This window comes from Microcaecilia unicolor, chromosome 3 (assembly GCF_901765095.1).
Source record: "Microcaecilia unicolor chromosome 3, aMicUni1.1, whole genome shotgun sequence".
Lineage (NCBI taxonomy): Eukaryota > Metazoa > Chordata > Amphibia > Gymnophiona > Siphonopidae > Microcaecilia > Microcaecilia unicolor.
Genome location: NC_044033.1, coordinates 267,460,725 through 267,478,575, shown reverse-complemented (window position 1 = coordinate 267,478,575; position 17,851 = coordinate 267,460,725). Strand labels below are relative to the sequence as shown.

Here is a 17,851-nt window from a genome sequence, read left to right as displayed (position 1 = left end):
TGAACAAACAAACTGGCATGCCATGTGTAGCTTCAAGTATTCTGTAAGCTGCCTGGGTAAATGCTGGCCAGAACTATGACACACCCATGCTACTCCCCTGTGAATACCCCCTTACAATTATACCCTAAAGGGCCCTTTTACTAAAGCTAAACTTGCACTAAGCTTTAGTACAAGGGCCCCTCAACTATTTTACATGTGATTACAGAACAGTTAGGCATGCTATCGCCAACTGTGGAGGAGTGGCCTAGTGGTTAGGGTGGTGGACTTTGGTCCTGGGGAACTGAGGAATTGAGTTCGATTCCTGGCACAGGCAGCTCCTTGTGACTCTGGGCAAGTCACTTAACCCTCCATTGCCCCATGTAAGCCGTATTGAGCCTGCCATGAGTGGGAAAGCGCGGGGTACAAATGTAACAAAAATAAAATTATGTGCATGTGTACACTTACATGCATAAAAACAGAAGCATTGCAAATAGCGCTTAAATGTAGGCAACCCGTTACAGAATGAGGGGGTATGCATAGCATGTAATCTGTCAAAAACTCCCCTAATAACTCTTAGGCAACTCCAAATGTCCCAAAAAAATATTTTAAGCTTTAATAAACTTAGTCTGAATCATTAAATGGAGCTTTCTAAGGCTGCTTATGATTGTGGGAAAGAGGAACCCGAATTATAACTACGTCATGCAAGGTTTCACGTTAGGAGTCACCGACCAAGAAAGGGATCTAGGCACCATTATTGACAATAAGTAGAAACCCTCTGCTCTGTGTGAGGTAGCAGCTAAGAAAGCAAATAGAATGTTAGGTATTAATAGGAAAGGAATGGAAAACAGATATGAGGACGTTAAAGCGCCTTTGTATCACTCCATGGTGCAACTGCACCTCAAATAGTGTGTTCAATTCTGGTCGCCGCATCTCAAAAAAGATACAGTGGAATAAGAAAAGGTACAGAGAAGGGCGACAAAAATGATAAAGGGGATGGGACCACTTCCCTATGAGGAAAGGCTGAAGCATCTAGGGCCCTTCAGCTTGGAGAAAAGGCGGCTGAGGGGAGACATGATAGAGGTCTATAAAATAATGAGAGGAATTGAACAGGTATATGTGAAGCATCTGTTTACTCTTTCCAAAAATACTAGGACTAGGGGGCATGCGATGAAGCTACAAAGTAGTAAATTTACATAGTAACATAGTAAATGACGGCAGATAAAGACCTGTACAGTCCATCCAGTCTGCCCAACAAGATAAACTCATTTTACATTTTAATTCACCCAACGCATAATTAAACTCTGGAATTCGTTGCCGGAGAACGTGGTGAAGGCGGTCAGCTTAGCAGAGTTTAAAAAGGGGTTAGATGGTTTCCTAAAGAACAAGTCCATAAACCGCTACTAAATGGACTTGGGAAAAATCCACAATTCCAGGAATAACATGCATAGAATGTTTGTACGTTTGGGAAGCTTGCCAGGTGCCCTTGGCCTGGATTGGCCGCTATCGTGGACAGGATGCTGGGCTCGATGGACTCTTGGTCTTTTCCCAGTGTGGCATTACTTATGTACATGGTATGTGATACTTTATATGTATACCCGAGTTTTATTTGTCCTTGCCTTTCTCAGGGCAGGGCACAGACCGTAGAAGTCTGCCTAGTACTGTTCTTGTTCTGAAGCTAACATTGAAGCCCCTTAAAATTTACACTCCAGCCCATCCCTATCTATTCAAGCCCATCCCTATCTATTCAGTCACGATTAGGATGTAGACCATAGAAGTCTGCCCAGCTCCCTTTTTCCCAATTACCAGTGTCGCCACCCAATCTCCGCTAAGATTCCATGAAACCATTACTTCTAAACAGGATTCCTTTGTGTTTATCCCACACATATTTGAATTCAATTACCGTTTTCATCTCCACCACCTCACGCGGGAGAGAATTTCACATATCCACCACCCTCTCTGTGAAAAAATACTTCCTGACATTAGTCCTGAGTCTGCCCCACTTCAACCTCAATTCATGTCCTCTAGTTCTACCGCCTTCCTGTCTCCGGAAAAAAAAGATTCATTTGCTGATTAATACCTTTCAAATATTTGATCGTCTGTATCATATCATCCCTGTTTCTTCTTTCCTCCAAGGTATACATGTTCAGGTCAGCAAGTCTCTCCTCATATGGTTTGCAACGCAAATCCCATACCATTTTTGTAGCTTTTCTTTGCACCGCTTCGTCTTTTTACATCTTTAGCAAGATACAGCCTCCAAAACTGAACATAATACTCCAAGTGGGACCTCACCAACGACTTGTAGAGGGGCATCAACACCTCCTTTCTTCTGCTGGTTATGCCCCTCTCTACGCAGACTAGCATCCTTCTGGCACAGCCGTCGCCTTGTCGCATTGTTTCTTCACCTTCAGATCCTCTGACACCAACACCCCAAGGTCTCTCTCCTGAGTCGAGCTTACTAATCTCTCCACTCCTACGAATTTAATTCGAATCAGAGAAATCTTTCACTCAACATGCAATTAAACTCTGGAATTCGTTGCCAGAGAATGTGGTTATGGCGGTTAGCTTTGCGGGGTTTTAAAAAGGTCTGGACGGCTTCCTAAAGGAAATGTCCATAGACCATTATTAAATTAACTTGGGGAAAATCCACTGCTTATTTCTGAGATAAGCAGCATAAAATGTATTGAACTTTTTCGGGATCCTGCCGGGTATTTGTGACCTGGATTGGCAACTGTTGGAAACAGGATGCTGGGCTTGATGGACCTTTGGTCTGACCCAGTGTGGCAATACTTATGTACTTATGTAGGTATTATTAGGAAAGGAATGAAAAACAGAAATAAGGACGTTATAAATGCCATTGTATCGATCCATGGTGCGACCGCACATTGAATATTGTGTTCAATTCTGGTCACTACATCTCAAGAAAGATATAATGGAATTAGAAAAGGTACAGAAAAAGGTGACAAAAACGATAAAGTGGATGGGACCACTTCCCTAACAGGAAAGGCTAAAGCGGCTAGGGCTCTTCAGCTTGGAGAAAAGACAGCTGAGGGGAGATATGATAGAGGTCTATAAAGCAATGAGTGTAGTGGAACGGGTAGATGTGAATAGCTTGTTTACTCTTTCCAAAAATACTAGGACTAGGGAGTACGCAATGAAGCTACAAAGTAGTAAATTTAAAACAAATTTGAGAAAATGTTTCTTCACTCAACGTGTAATTAAACTCTGGAATTCGCTGCCAGAGAATGTAGTAAAAGCAGTTAGCTTAGAGGGGTTTAAACAAGGTTTGGATGGCTTCCTAAAGGAAATGCCCACAGACCATTATTAAAATGGACTTGGGGAAAATCCACTGCTTATTTCTAGGATAAGCAGCATAAAATGTATTGTATTGTTTTGGGATCTTGCCAGGTACTTTTTTTTTTTTTTTTTTTTAATTTTTATGAAGTCTTTATTGAATAATAATGCACAGAACCTGAAAAAGAACACATCTTCCACATCGCATTACAAACCATTTGAACATAATACAATTCTTTTAGTGATGTGGCGACCTAATGATACATAGCTGAATAATGGTCTCAAGACCAATACAATGCACAGAGCTTATTGCATTAGAGCACTAAGTACACGGGTCAAGTTCTCCAACACAATACTTCAGTCTTTATGAACATTATAATTTTCCCCAACTCCTTCCCTCCCATAACTTTAAACCCCCCTTCCTCCCCTCTTGCCAGGTACTTTTAACCTGAATTGGCCACTGTTGGAAACGGGATGGTGGGCTTGATGGACCTTCGGTCTGTCCCAGTATGGCAACACTTATGTACTGATGTAGAAGATAAGTCTTGCCTTTTTGCGGATGATACAGAGTGGACATACTGGAGGGAGTGGAAAACATGAAACAGGATCTGCAATAGTTAGAATAATGGTCTAATGTTTGGCAATTAAAATTCAATGCAAAGAAGTGCGGAGTGATGCACTTAGGGCGTCTGAAATACAAGGAAAATACATGTGTTAGGCGGTGAGAGGCTGATATGCACTGACTGAGAGAGGGACCTTGGGGGTGATCGTATCTGAGGATCTGAAGGCGATGAAAGTGTGACAAGACAGAGGCTGTAGCCAGAATGATGCTAGGTTGTATAGAGAAAGGTGTAACTAGCAGAAGAAAGGAGGTGTTGATGTCCCTGTACAAGTCATTGGTGAGGCCCCACCTGGAGTACTGTGTTCAGTTTTGGAGGCCATATCTTGCTAAAGTATGACTTGAATTGGTCCAGAGGAAGGTGACAAAAATGATATGGGGATTGCGCCACAAGACTGGAAGACCTGAATATGTATACTGTAGAGGAGAGGAGGGACAGGGGAGATATGATACATACGTTTAAATACTTGAAAGGCATTAATATAGAAACAGATATTTTCCAGAGAATAGAAAATGGTAAAACTAGAGGACATGAATTGAGGTTGCGGGGTGGTAGACTTAGGAGTAATGTCAGAAAATTCTTTTTCACAGAGAGGGTGATTGATGCCTGGAATGCCCTGCAGAGGGAGGTGGTGGAGAAAAAAAAACCTGGCGGAATTCAAAATGTTGTGGGATGAACACAGAGGATCTCTAAATAGAAAATGTATGGTATAAAAAAATAAAATTTAAAGGGTTGCATATGTGTTTGCATATCAAGTGTTACTTAGATGGCAACTCTGGCTGTTATCAACTAAGGCCAGTCCTGGGCTGGCTTGTACGGTCTGAGTCCTGCATATAGCAATCTGGATGGGATGGAGAGAGCTTCAATGGAAACTCCAGTAATTTGGAACACGAGGACAGTGCCAGGCAGACTTAAGGTCTGTATGCCGCAAACGCAAGACGGATTCGGATAGGCTTTGACTGCTACTCCAGTAGTTGGAACATAAGGACAGAACTGGATGGACTTCTACAGGCTATGTCCCAGAAACAACAGAGAAAGACCATGATCAAGTATATAACATCACGCTCATTGTTGATTTAATCTAGAATTGAGAATGAATGTGACTGTTGGGCAGACTGGATGGTCCATTCAGGTCTTTATCTGCTGTCACTTACTAGGGGGTCTTTTAGTAAAGGTTAGCTTGAGTTATCAGCAGCAGGTCCCATTTTATTCCAATGGGCCCTCCTGCTGATAACTTGAACTAATCTTTAGTAAAAGACCCCCTATGTTAATATGATTCATTTTTATAAATGTGATTTTTTGCTTTTTCGTTAGACCCTGGAGCAGGCTTTTGTACATCAAAACACAGCCCGTGTCATGTCTTTGAATTAAAGATCTCTTAAATTGTTCCAGTCCTGAAGGCCTGTGTGCTTTTTTTGTGTTATTTCCTTCAAAACCATGTCATTAAAACATCTCTATATATAAAAGGCACCACCAACATTCTAAATGAAGCCTCCCGCCGGAAGTGTGAAGGGGGAGAGATATCCAGTTTCCCCATGAGTGTCTGCCCCGCCCTCGCTCTCTCTGTAACACAAACAGTGAAGGAAAACACAGCAAAGCACGTAATCAAATCGCTCTCTCTGTAACAGTGAAGGACTCAGAGGGGGGAGGGGAGAGAGGGCAGAAGCCCTCACTATCTCTGTAACACAAGCACAGCAGGAAACTTAACACTGAAGGACTCGACTCCGAGGGGGGAGGGGACAGAGAGGACAGACAGCACAGGGGAAGGGAGAGAGGGCAGGGACACACACACTCCCACATGCACACAGAAGAAAACCTTGCTAGCCCCAGTTTCATTTGCATCTGAAACGGGGCTTTTTTACTAGTTTAATTACTATTTATAGATCTCACCCTCTTCTTCCAGAAATGTCAGTGTCATGGACAAAATTTAATGAATAAGAAAGAAATAAGAGTATTTTATGCTTGTTAATGTTTCTACTTCATAAAAAACTTACCAAATGTCATTCGCCCACTAATGATATCTGGTGATTTGCTCATGTCATTGATAGCAGCAATGGGGAGTCCCCAGTTGGCCACTGGTCCCCAAAAGTGCTGTAATAAGAGCAGAGAAAATACAGTTAACTGTATGGCTGAAACATTTTTTAGAGACGCAAACATTTCAGAATTGTGTTTAAAATACCTCCTTTGATAATAATATGCAACCTGAAAATCTATCCCAAACTGGTAAGTCTTAATAAAAATTATGTTGGCTATTTGTAACAGGTGTTCTTTGAAGACAGCAGTTTATCACTAAGTCAGTCACATGTATGCCATCATTCTGATAATACTAATATAGGCATTTTCCAGATCCTTATATAAAAAAAAAAAAAAAAAACAACTCTTGGGGGGGGGGGGGGGGGAGGGGTGTTTACTAAAGCTTAGCTCGAGCTATCTGCAACAGGTCCCACAGGAATAAAATGGGCCCTACTGCAGATAACTTGAGCTAAGCTTTAGTGAACAACTTGTGAGCATGCAATGTGGCTTTGGCAATCATAGCCATAGAACAACATTTTTGAAATTTTTCCTCCCCCCCTCCCCCCACTGTCACCGGAATGGAAACAGAACTGTTGCTGGCCCAGACCTAATTACTATTGAGTGCATCAGACACCTTCATCCCAGTCTTTGTACAGAGAATGGCTGATCCCATGCCTTCAATTCTGAGGTAGAGAATGAAGTCAACGCAACTTTTTTTTTCTTAGATTCCTCATGTTCCTTGATGCTCTCAATGAGCCAATGGAAGTGCCCACCTACCACTTCTCTCAGTTGGAGTGGGAATTGGGTTTCTTTTTAAGAAATTATTGAATTTTATGCGGCACCTACTATCAGGATTGGCTGAGAGACTAGCTGTTGGTAACATGTGAAGCACAGGAGAGCATGGGCGTTACTGGTTTATACAGCACTGGATACATCTGTTGCACAAATGATAAATATGCTGCAGAAAACTGGGGAGGTAACAGAGTTTAATAGGATAATTGTGCTTGGATTTGTTAACTGCAACCTTACAAACATTTGCAGTTGGGTATGACGATGTGGGCTTCATGCAGAAAGAGGGATAAATGCATAGGCTTCAGGAAGCAAGAGGAAGGAGAAATGCACATGGGAGGATACATTTTGGAAGTGATTACCTTTCAGGTGGGGGGATTTTTTTTTAAATTTAGATTTGCATCATACCCTTTTCAGTTGTAGCTCAAGTTGAGTTACATTTGGGTACAATAGGTATTTTCCTGTTCCTGAAGGGCTCATAACATACGTTTGTACCTGTGGCAATGGAGGGTTAAGTGACTTGCCCAATGTCGCAAGCAGCCGCAGCAGCAGTGGAATCTGAACCAGGCTTCTCTGGTTCTCAGTCCACTGCACTAACTCCAGCTTCGGTTTGGATTGACTGCTTTCTGGAAGACAGTGGTACCATGGTCTATCAAGTGTTATGCTTTCAGTTAGACTTCCACGTAGAAAATGTTAGCCTAATTTGGAGTGATGTCAAGTGAGGAGGGTTTGGAAGATCACAAGTGGCTAGGGGTTTGCCATCCTGGATCTGCAAGTGCTGAAAGAATTGGGTTGTTCTAATTTGCATGCTCATGAGGAGTCTACTGGACCTGCCTCTCTACCAGCACTGAGATCTCGGAGTAAATGCCAAGGAGTTTCGGGCACCCTCTCCAGAGGATCTCAGAGAGTGGGAGCACTGGATAAGTACTTGCTGATTTGCTACAGACTGGATAAGGGCTGATTCAGTTCCTGTTTGGTACTGCATGGGGAATATATATGGGAGTTTCTGCCATAGTGTGAATGATGTGGATGGATGAGCGTGGAGGAAGGTGTTGAGATAAATAAGCTCTGGTACTCAATGGTGGTGATCTTAAAACATAACATAGTAACATAACATAGTAGATGACGGCAGAAAGACCTGCATGGTCCATCCAGTCTGCCCAACAAGATAAACTCATGTGTATACCGTACCTTGATTTGTACTTGCCTTTTTCAGGGCACAGACCGTACAAGTCTGCCCAGCAGTATTTCCCGCCTCCCAACCACCAGACCCGCCTCCCATAACCGGCTCTGGCACGGACCTTATAAGTCTGCCCTCCACTATCCTCGCCTCCCAACCACCAACCTCTCTTCCCCCACCTGCTCCGCCACCCAATTTCGGCTAAGCTTCTGAGGATCCATTCCTGCTGCACAGGATTCCTTTATGCACATCCCACGCATGTTTGAATTCCGTTACCGTTTTCATCTCCACCACCTCCCGCGGGAGGGCATTCCAAGCATCCACCACTCTCTCCGTGAAAAAATACTTCCTGACATCTTTTTTTAGTCTGCCCCCCTTCAATCTCATTTCATGTCCTCTCCTTCTACCGCCTTCCCGTCTCCGGAAAAGATTTTTTTGCGGATTAATACCTTTCAAGTATTTGAACGTCTGTATCATATCACCCCTGCTCCTCCTTTCCTCCAGGGTATACATGTTCAGGTCAGCAAGTCTCTGCTCATACGTCTTGGAATGCAAATCCCATACCATTCTCGTAGCTTTTCTTTGCACCGCTTCCATTTTTTTTAACATCCTTCGCAAGGTACGGCCTCCAAAACTGAACACAATACTCCAGGTGGGGCCTCACCAACGACTTGTACAGGGGCATCAACACTTCCTTTCTTCTGCTGATCACACCTCTCTCTATACAGACTAGCAACCTTCTCACTACGGCCACTGCGCCTTGTCACACTGTTTCGTCGCCTTCAGATCCTCGGATACTATCACCCCAAGATCCCTCTCCCCCTCAGTACCTATCAGACTCTCACCGCCTAACACATACGTCTCTCGTGGGTTTCTACTCCCTAAATGCATCACTTTGCATTTCTTCGCATTGAATTTTAATTGCCAAACCTTAGACCATTCTTCTAGCTTCCTCAGATCCCTTTTCATCTTCCTCAGAGGTGGGGGGGGAAGGGGGAGGGGAAAAGTAGGAACTGGTATCTGGGTTAGGTCTTGGAAAGTAAATGGGTTAAATGATGCAGGAAAGCGTAGTATTGTGTTTAATGAGTTGAAACTTTTGCGGTGGGATATTACTCTATTGCAGGAGACAGATTTGAGATCTTTTGTTATCCCATAAAGTTTGTGGTCTGTGGTACATGTGTGTCAATGGAGGGGGGGGGGGGGGGGGAGTGAGGGTTGGCCATTTTAGCGCATGCTAGATGTTCCTTTGTAGTTGAGGACATATATAAACCCTGCTGGTGTGCTGTCCTACGGTTACTGGGAATGTATATGCTCCCAATGTGAAGCAGGGTTCCTCCTTTAGAAGTCTTAAAACACCACTTCAGACTTTTGTGAGGGGGTGGTTGTCGTGAGGGGGGGGGAGGATTTTAACTTGGCACCAGATGCAGTGTGGGGTACTTCCAAAGGAAGGAGCGAGTATAATAGGACATATAGGAAGGCGTTACTCAACTTGATGAAGGGATTGGGCTTGCTAGTTGGCAGTTGTATCACCCAACTTCGAAAGCATATATTCCTACCCAACTGGAACCTATACTAGAATAGATCATTTGTGGTGTCAGCGAGAGTTGTGGGGTCAGGTTACAAATACACAAATTGACTATATGTATTTCCAATCATTCCCTGGTGTGGTTAGAGTTTCAGTTGAGAGGTTTTACGCATCCTCCTGGGTTCTGGAGATTGAATAAATACTTACTAAGGGACCAAGAGGTGTGTGAGGATATTACGGAGCAATTCATTCTTATTTAGCCGATAATGATAACTGGACAGTTAATGATAGTTTTGTGTGGGATGCGCTTAAGGCAGTGGTCAGGGGACATTTGGTAAAATGGGGAGCACGTAAGAAAAAGGAGCTGGCTCAGAGGCATCTTCTTAGACAACTGTGTTTATTGGCACAGAGGCATCAGGAATGTCCCAGCAAGCAGGTCTGGAGGGAGCTGAATCTAGTCCGGGAAGAGCTGGGGAGATGGCAGGTTGAAATAGTGGATTTTGTGTACAAAACTTCGATAGCGTTGTGAGTTGGGAAATAAGTCAGGGACAAGCACCAAGAATGAGGTGTGTGATCCATCCACCATCTGCTAGGAGAAAATACTGAACATTCCAATCTGCACAATACTCTTCAAGGGTGAAGCTCTTGGGATTTTTTTTCTCTGTCTCCATCCACCAGTAGATGGGACATAATCCATTCGTTCTTAACTGGTCTGGTATAGACAAAAAGGAAGGAATCATTAAACCCATCTCAGCCTGAGAATTAGTCAGCCTGCCTCTAACCTACCCTTTCTAGGAAAGATTGAGAAAGTTGTGGCTTATCAACTGTTGTGCTGGATAGTAGCCAGCTAGGTGTCTTGCTGTTGTTGGATGTAAATATGGTGTTTGACACCTTGAGTCAGAGACCACTGGTACAATGGATCTCCAAGGTGGGTGTTGGTAGTGAAGTACTGCTGGGGTTTGAGTCTTATTTGTTGGACAGAAGTCAGATGGTGAGTGAGGAATGTATTTTCTAAAGCTTGGCCCTTGGCTCAGGGTGTGCCTCAGGGATTGGTTTTGTTCTCTTAATCTGTTCAACCTATACCTCCTTTCAGTCTGTTTTGCCATGCATAAGGCTGGGCTGAACTTTGTGTATATATTGATATGCAACTGCTGATACCCGATTTTATGGGGGAAACATAGATGTCATGTCACTAGTTCCCCACTATGTGGTTAAAATTGAAGACTAAGTAGTTGTGGTTATCTGGTGTCCTTTCCTCATGGGGAATAGATATGACTTAGCCCTAAAGGGTCCTGCTGCAACTTGAGGATCTGGTTGGATTTGGGTTTACAGTTGCGAGAATATTTTGAGAGTGATGTGAGCTTTTTTTTTCTTGTTCTAGCAAAAATGGTGCCGGTACTCAAATGCCAGGCCACCCTTCAGGAGTGGGGTGATCACTGAGGGACCCACCCCACAATAGCCAGGCCCCCTGCAACCAGTCACAGAATCTATGACAAGGCAGAATTGGTGTGTAGAGCCTGAGCTCTTTCATTAAAACTTGGGGACCATGGGTCAATTTTAGCAAAGGAAAAGGTGCCGGTACTCAGTACCCCCAAGTACCCCCTCAAAAAAAAGCCCTGGTTCTACAACTTATCAATTACGGCCATTCTCTCTATAAGCAGAATTTAGCACTGACTACAAGGGCACTAGTAATACTGAAGTTGGATTAATGTTAAATATTTTCGTGGGGCTGCCACAGGAGGATGTGTTGGTTGCAAATGGTGCAGAATACAGTGACAAAATTAAGGGGCTTTGGAATTCAGAACTCTCCAGATTTGAGCCAACTTCGTTGGCTACCTGTTAAATTCTGCATCCAATACAAGGTTCTTACAATGGTACTCAAGGCATCAGACAGGCCTTGTACAGAACTATTTGATGGTCAGGTTGATGTGTGTCTAAATCCACTATTGTTAATGTATTTTATTCTTTACTTTTGTAATTCCTGTGTCTCTAATCTGTTTTAGAATGTTTAAGATATAAATTGTAAACCACCCTGAAAAGTGCTCTGAACAGGTGGTAAACAAATAAAACGCTCCAGGATGCACTTGCAGGTGGATCGACAAGTCGTGCATACCAAGTGTATATTTTAGGAGAGACAAGACACAGGGATAGGTCTCTCTCTGTTCAGGCACAACAGTAGTGGCCATGTACTTCCCAAGGAATGAGAAGGAACTGGGTACTTTTAAGGAGGCGCTTGAAACTTTAGGGAGAGGTGAGCTGGGGTGTACTATGTGCTGTGGTGTTACTATTGTGATACTGTTTATGGACATTTTGTACACTGCAAAAGGTAGCTTTAGATAATGCAATATAAAATGTAAGTAAATAAGAAAAATAAAAACAGTGTAGGAGACCTACTCTATCACTTCCTATTGAAGACAGATGTCAGGTATTGTGTCCAGTGAGCTCCGAAACACAAAATTTAGCTGTTACACCAGTCTGTTATTGCTGAATTGATGTATGTTCAGATTTCTTAAAGATTTATAAAAATATGCCTGGAACACCAACATCAGACTGGCGAACTTCAAAGAATACCTGTTACAGTTGATGAAACTTTCTCTCAGAACCCACAACTGTGGGACAGATGTTGCAGCTTTTTTTCATCTTATTTAAAATGTAGACATCATAAAAGTCTTTAAACAAACAAAAACTAGGGGGGCTCATGCAGCATTACAGAGTGGAAGTTATTTTAAAATTGTTTAATGGATTTGTTAAACAGCACTATCGCCCAAAATAGCATCAAAGTGGTACACACATGAGTTTGTTTGTAACTGCACATAGTTAAAACACTGTACACCAAGGCAAAAAAAAAAAAAGGACAGACAAGAGAAAGGCAAAGTAGGGAACAAATCGAACATCATTTCTGTATTAAGAGATAATGGGATACCTGTCAGGACACAAAAAGGGAAACAAATCTCTGGAGTTATGTCAGGAAAAGCTTTTAAGGCTTCCATACCTTTGAAAAAAATGCATGTCTACAAAAACTATTTATTTGTTCTTAGAAAAATGACTAGTTTCCCTTCTTTACTAGCCTCTTCTTCACCCAGCTTCCCTATGGCCTCACCTGAGGACAAGCCAAGTATTTCTTCACAGCATTAACTGGGTCATGGTTGATCACAGCTGTACATCTTCACCACAGCCCAACTAGGGACCACATCAGGTTACAGCAGCAGATTGCCTCACAGTGACTAGAGTCACAAAGTCGCAGCTGCAGGTCCTCTCCATAGCCCACCCATAGATGCACTATGTTACGGAGGCAGGTCCTCTCCTCCATACAGTAAGGACAGAGCTGTGCAAGCCTGCTGCACTTACTTCCAGATTATAAATTCTAAATGTGTCAATTTTGCGTATGCCAGGTGAGACATTTTAGTCAGCTAGAGACAGTATTCCACAACTGAAGGAATCCTTTTATTCTTTTTTTAAATTCTAAGATTTCAAGACCCATATGCTTCTGTTCCACTAAATATTATATCAAATTAAAAAAACCTCCAAAATTACATGAAAAAAATTGTGACATCTTCAATCAATTCAAAATTACTTGTACATCAAATCTGTTATTGTGTCTCAACACTACTGAAAAACAGTTAAAAAAATTTTTTTTAATATCTAGCAAGCTGGTGAGGTAAAACGTCCTTTGGCTAAATTCATACCAGCTCTGTTCCATTAAACAATGTCTATATATTAAATAAATAATCTTGTTCTTTAGAATAGTATCTACCAATTTACCTGGCACAGATAAGCTCAATGGTCTATAGTTTCTCCAGAGTCACCCCAGAACCCTTTTTAAAAATTAGTACTACATTGGCCACCCTCCAATTTTCAAGTGCCACAGAATTTTAATGATATGTTACAAGTTGCTGATATATCTACAGTTTCACGTTTGAATTCTGTCAGAACTCTTGGATGTATACCACTCACAATAGTGAATCACTTGGAATATTTAGTCAGTTTGCCCTATTACACCAACATCACATACCACCAATGAGTGGTCTCCAAATGAGTTAATTTTGCATATACTGTGCCAGTAATGAAGCTTGCTCCTATGACAGGGTATGCCATATGATCAACATACCCCGTGTGTGCAGGAGCAGCCTAGTGATTAGAGCAGCAGGCTATGAACCAGAGAGATCAGGGTTTGAATCCCACGACACTCCTCATGACCTCGGGCAAGTCACTTAACCCTCCATTGCCTCAGATTCAATTGTAAGCCCTCTGGGGACATCTCACCTTTAACTACCAGAGATGTGAGCTAAATGCTAAACAAAGTTTCACTCTCTCCAGTTTACTGCTAATCTTTGCTTTAATACCTGCACTGTGCAAAACAGTTTCCTTCTGGTGCTCATGGGCAAATTATCAAGCTGCTTGAAAATTGCTTGCAATCAGGCCCAGGGCAGAAAATGGGGAGGTTATACCTCCCTCAGATTCAGCCAGGCTTGGGGTCCCCTAGGCCACTGTCCTGATTAAACCAGTAGCACCAAGAGGGCAAAAACAGGAACAGGCTGTAATTTACAACATATCCTATGTTGCATGTTACTAAATGAAAACAAATAAATACAAATTTCTTGTTTCATAAAGTGCAAACTCTTTGGAAATACTGCACACTATGTGGAAAGAGGGTGCACTATTTCAGAAAGAGGGCACATTCTTTCCCAACAGTGGAACCATCGCACATGCACAAACTTGTGTGCACACGCATGTCCCATCAGGGGAAAGCGAATGCTACATACCTGTAGAAGGTATTCTCCGAGGACAGCAGGCTGATTGTTCACACTGATGGGTGACGTCCACGGCAGCCCCCTCCAATCGGAAACTTCACAAGCAAAGGCCTTTGCTAGTCCTCGCGCGGCCATCTTCCCGCCCGAACCGGCTCGTGTTCGTCAGTCCCGTATGTAGCAAGACAAAGATAAGGGAAGACACAACTCCAAAGGGGAGGCGGGCGGGTTTGTGAGAACAATCAGCCTGCTGTCCTCGGAGAATACCTTCTACAGGTATGTAGCATTCGCTTTCTCCGAGGACAAGCAGGCTGCTTGTTCTCACTGATGGGGTATATCCCTAGCCCCAGGCTCACTCAAAACAAACATGGTCAATTGGGCCTCGCAATGGCGAGGACATAACTGAGATTGACCTAACAACTTATCCAACTAACTGAGAGTGTAGCCAGGAACAGAATAAAAAATGGGCCTAGGGGGGTGGAGTTGGATTCTAAACCCCAAACAGATTCTGAAGCACTGACTGCCCGAACCGACTGTCGCGTCGGGTATCCTGCTGCAGGCAGTAATGAGATGTGAATGTGGGGACAGATGACCACGTCGCAGCTTTGCAAATCTCTTCAATAGTGGCTGACTTCAAGTGGGCCACTGACGCTGCCATGGCTCTAACATTATGAGCCGTGACATGACCCTCAAGAGCCAGCCCAGCCTGGGCGTAAGTGAAGGAAATGCAATCTGCTAGCCAATTGGAAATGGTGCATTTCCCCACAGCCACTCCCCTCCTGTTGGGATCAAAAGAAAAACAATTGGGCGGACTGTCTGTTGGGCTGTGTCCGCTCCAGATAGAAGGCCAATGCTCTTTTGCAGTCCAATGTGTGCAGCTGACATTCAGCAGGGCAGGAATGAGGACGGGGAAAGAATGTTGGCAAGACAATTGACTGGTTCAGATGGAAATCAGACACTACCTTCGGCAAGAACTTAGGGTGAGTGCGGAGGACTACTCTGTTGTGTTGAAATTTGGTGTAAGGGGCCTGGGCTACCAGGGCCTGAAGCTCACTGACTCTACGAGCTGAAGTAACTGCCAACAAGAAAATGACCTTCCAGGTCAAGTACTTCAGATGGCAGGAGTTCAGTGGCTCAAAAGGAGGTTTCATCAGCTGGGTGAGAACGACACTGAGATCCCATGACACTGGAGGAGGTTTGACGAGGGGCTTTGACAAAAGCAAACCTCTCATGAAGCGAACAACTAAAGGCTGTCCTGAGATCGGCTTACCTTCCACACTGTAATGGTATGCACTGATTGCGCTAAGGTGAACCCTTACAGAGTTGGTCTTGAGACCAGACTCAGACAAGTGCAGAAGGTATTCAAGCAGGGTCTGTGTAGGACAGGAGCGAGGATCTAAGGCCTTGCTGTCACACCAGACGGCAAACCTCCTCCATAAAAAGAAGTAACTCCTCTTAGTGGAATCTTTTCTGGAAGCAAGACACGGGAGACACCCTCTGACAGACCCAAGGAGTCAAAGTCTACGCTCTCAACATCCAGGCCGTGAGAGCCAGAGACTGGAGGTTGGGATGCAGAAGCGCCCCCTCGTTCTGGGTGATGAGGGTCGGAAAACACTCCAATCTCCACGGTTCTTCGGAGGACAACTCCAGAAGGAGAGGGAACCAGATCTGATGCGGCCAAAAAGGAGCAATCAGAATCATGGTGCCTCGGTCTTGCTTGAGTTTCAACAAAGTCTTCCCCACCAGAGGTATGGGAGGATAAGCATACAGCAGGCCATCTCCCCAATCCAGGAGGAAGGCATCCGATGCCAGTCGGCCGTGGGCCTGAAGTCTGGAACAGAACTGAGGGACCTTGTGGTTGGCTCGAGATGCAAAGAGATCTACCAAGGGGGTGCCCCACACCTGGAAGATCTGGCGGACTACTCTGGAGTTGAGCGACCACTCGTGAGGTTGCATAATCCTGCTCAACCTGTCGGCCAGACTGTTGTTTACGCCTGCCAGATATGTGGCTTGGAGCAACATGCCGTGACGGCGAGCCTACAGCCACATGCTGACGGCTTGCTGACACAGGGGGCGAGATCCGGTGCCCCCCTGCTTGTTGATGTAATACATGTCAACCTGGTTGTCTGTCTGAATTTGAATAATTTGGTGGGACAGCCGATCTCTGAAAGCCTTCAGAGCGTTCCAGACCGCTCTTAACTCCAGGAGATTGATCTGCAGATCGCGTTCCTGGAGGGACCAGCTTCCTTAGGTGTGAAGTCCATCGACATGAGCTTCCCACCCCAGGAGAGACGCATCCGTAGTCAGCACCTTTTGTGGCTGAGGAATTTGGAAGGGGCGTCCCAGAGTCAAATTGGTCCAAATTGTCCACCAATACAGGGATTTGAGAAAACTCGTGGACAGGTGGATCACGTCCTCTAGATCCCCAGCAGCCTGGAACCACTGGGAGGCTAGGGTCCATTGAGCAGATCGCATGTGAAGGCGTGCCATGTGGCCAAGCAATCTCAACATCTGCCGAGCTGTGATCTGCTGGGACGCTCGTACCCGGAAGACGAGGGACAGCAGATTGTTGGCCTCGTCTCCGGAAGATAGGCACGAGCCATCCGAGAATCCAGCAGAGCTCCTATGAATTCGAGTCTCTGCACTGGGAGAAGATGGGACTTTGGGTAATTTATCACAAACCCCAGTAGCTCCAGGAGTCGAATAGTCATCTGTATGGACTGCAGAGCTCCTGCCTCAGATGTGTTCTTCACCAGCCAATCGTCGAGATAAGGGAACACATGCACTCCCAGCCTGCGAAGCGCTTCTGCTACTACAGCCAGGCACTTCGTGAACACCCTGGGCGCAGAGGCGAGCCCAAAGGGTAGCACACAGTACTGGAAGTGACGTGTGCCCAGTTGAAATCGCAGATACTGCCTGTGAGCTGGCAATATCGGGATGTGTGTGTAGGCGTCATTCAAGTCCAGAGAGCATAGCCAATCGTTTTCCTGAATCATGGGAAGAAGGGTGCCCAGGGAAAGCATCCTGAACTTTTCCTTGACCAGATATTTGTTCAGGGCCCTTAGGTCTAGGATGGGACGCATCCCCCCTGTTTTCTTTTCCACAAGGAAGTACCTGGAATAGAATCCCAGCCCTTCTTGCCCGGATGGCACGGACTCGACCGCATTGGCGCTGAGAAGGGCGGAGAGTTCCTCTGCAAGTACCTGCTTGTGCTGGAAGCTGAGCTCCCGGTGGGCAATTTGGAGGCTTTGAGGCCAAATTGAGGGTGTATCCCTGCCGGACTATTTGGAGAACCCAACGGTTGAAGGTTATAAGAGGCCACCTTTGGTGAAAAACTTTCAACCTCCCCCCGACCGGCAGATCGCCCGGCACGGACACGTTGATGTCGGCTATGCTCTGCTGGAGCCAGTCAAAAGCTCGTCCCCTGCTTTTGCTGGGGAGCCATGGGGCCTTGCTGAGGCGCACGCTGCTGACGAGAGCGAGCGCGCTGGGGCTTAGCCTGGGCCGCAGGCTGTTGGGAAGGAGGATTGTACCTACGCTTACCAGAAGAGTAGGGAACAGCCTTCCTTCCCCCATAAAAACGTCTACCTGAGGAGGTAGATGCTGAAGGCTGCCGGCGGAAGAACTTGTCGAAAGCGGTATCCCGCTGGTGGAGCTGTTCTACCACCTGTTCGACTTTCTTTTTTTTTCTTTTTTTTTTTTTTTT

The 17,851-nt window shown here is 44.7% G+C and overlaps 1 protein-coding gene across 1 annotated transcript in view; it reads right to left on the bottom strand.

Moving 5' to 3' along the window:
• The window catches only part of MPC1 (mitochondrial pyruvate carrier 1), a 71,247-nt gene that overhangs the window by 36,819 nt on the left and 16,577 nt on the right, over positions 1 to 17,851 (bottom strand). The window contains exon 3 of the mRNA XM_030198078.1: positions 5,885 to 5,981. Within this exon, the coding sequence (XP_030053938.1) occupies positions 5,885 to 5,981 (97 nt within the window). The remainder of the gene's footprint in view (positions 1 to 5,884; positions 5,982 to 17,851) is intronic.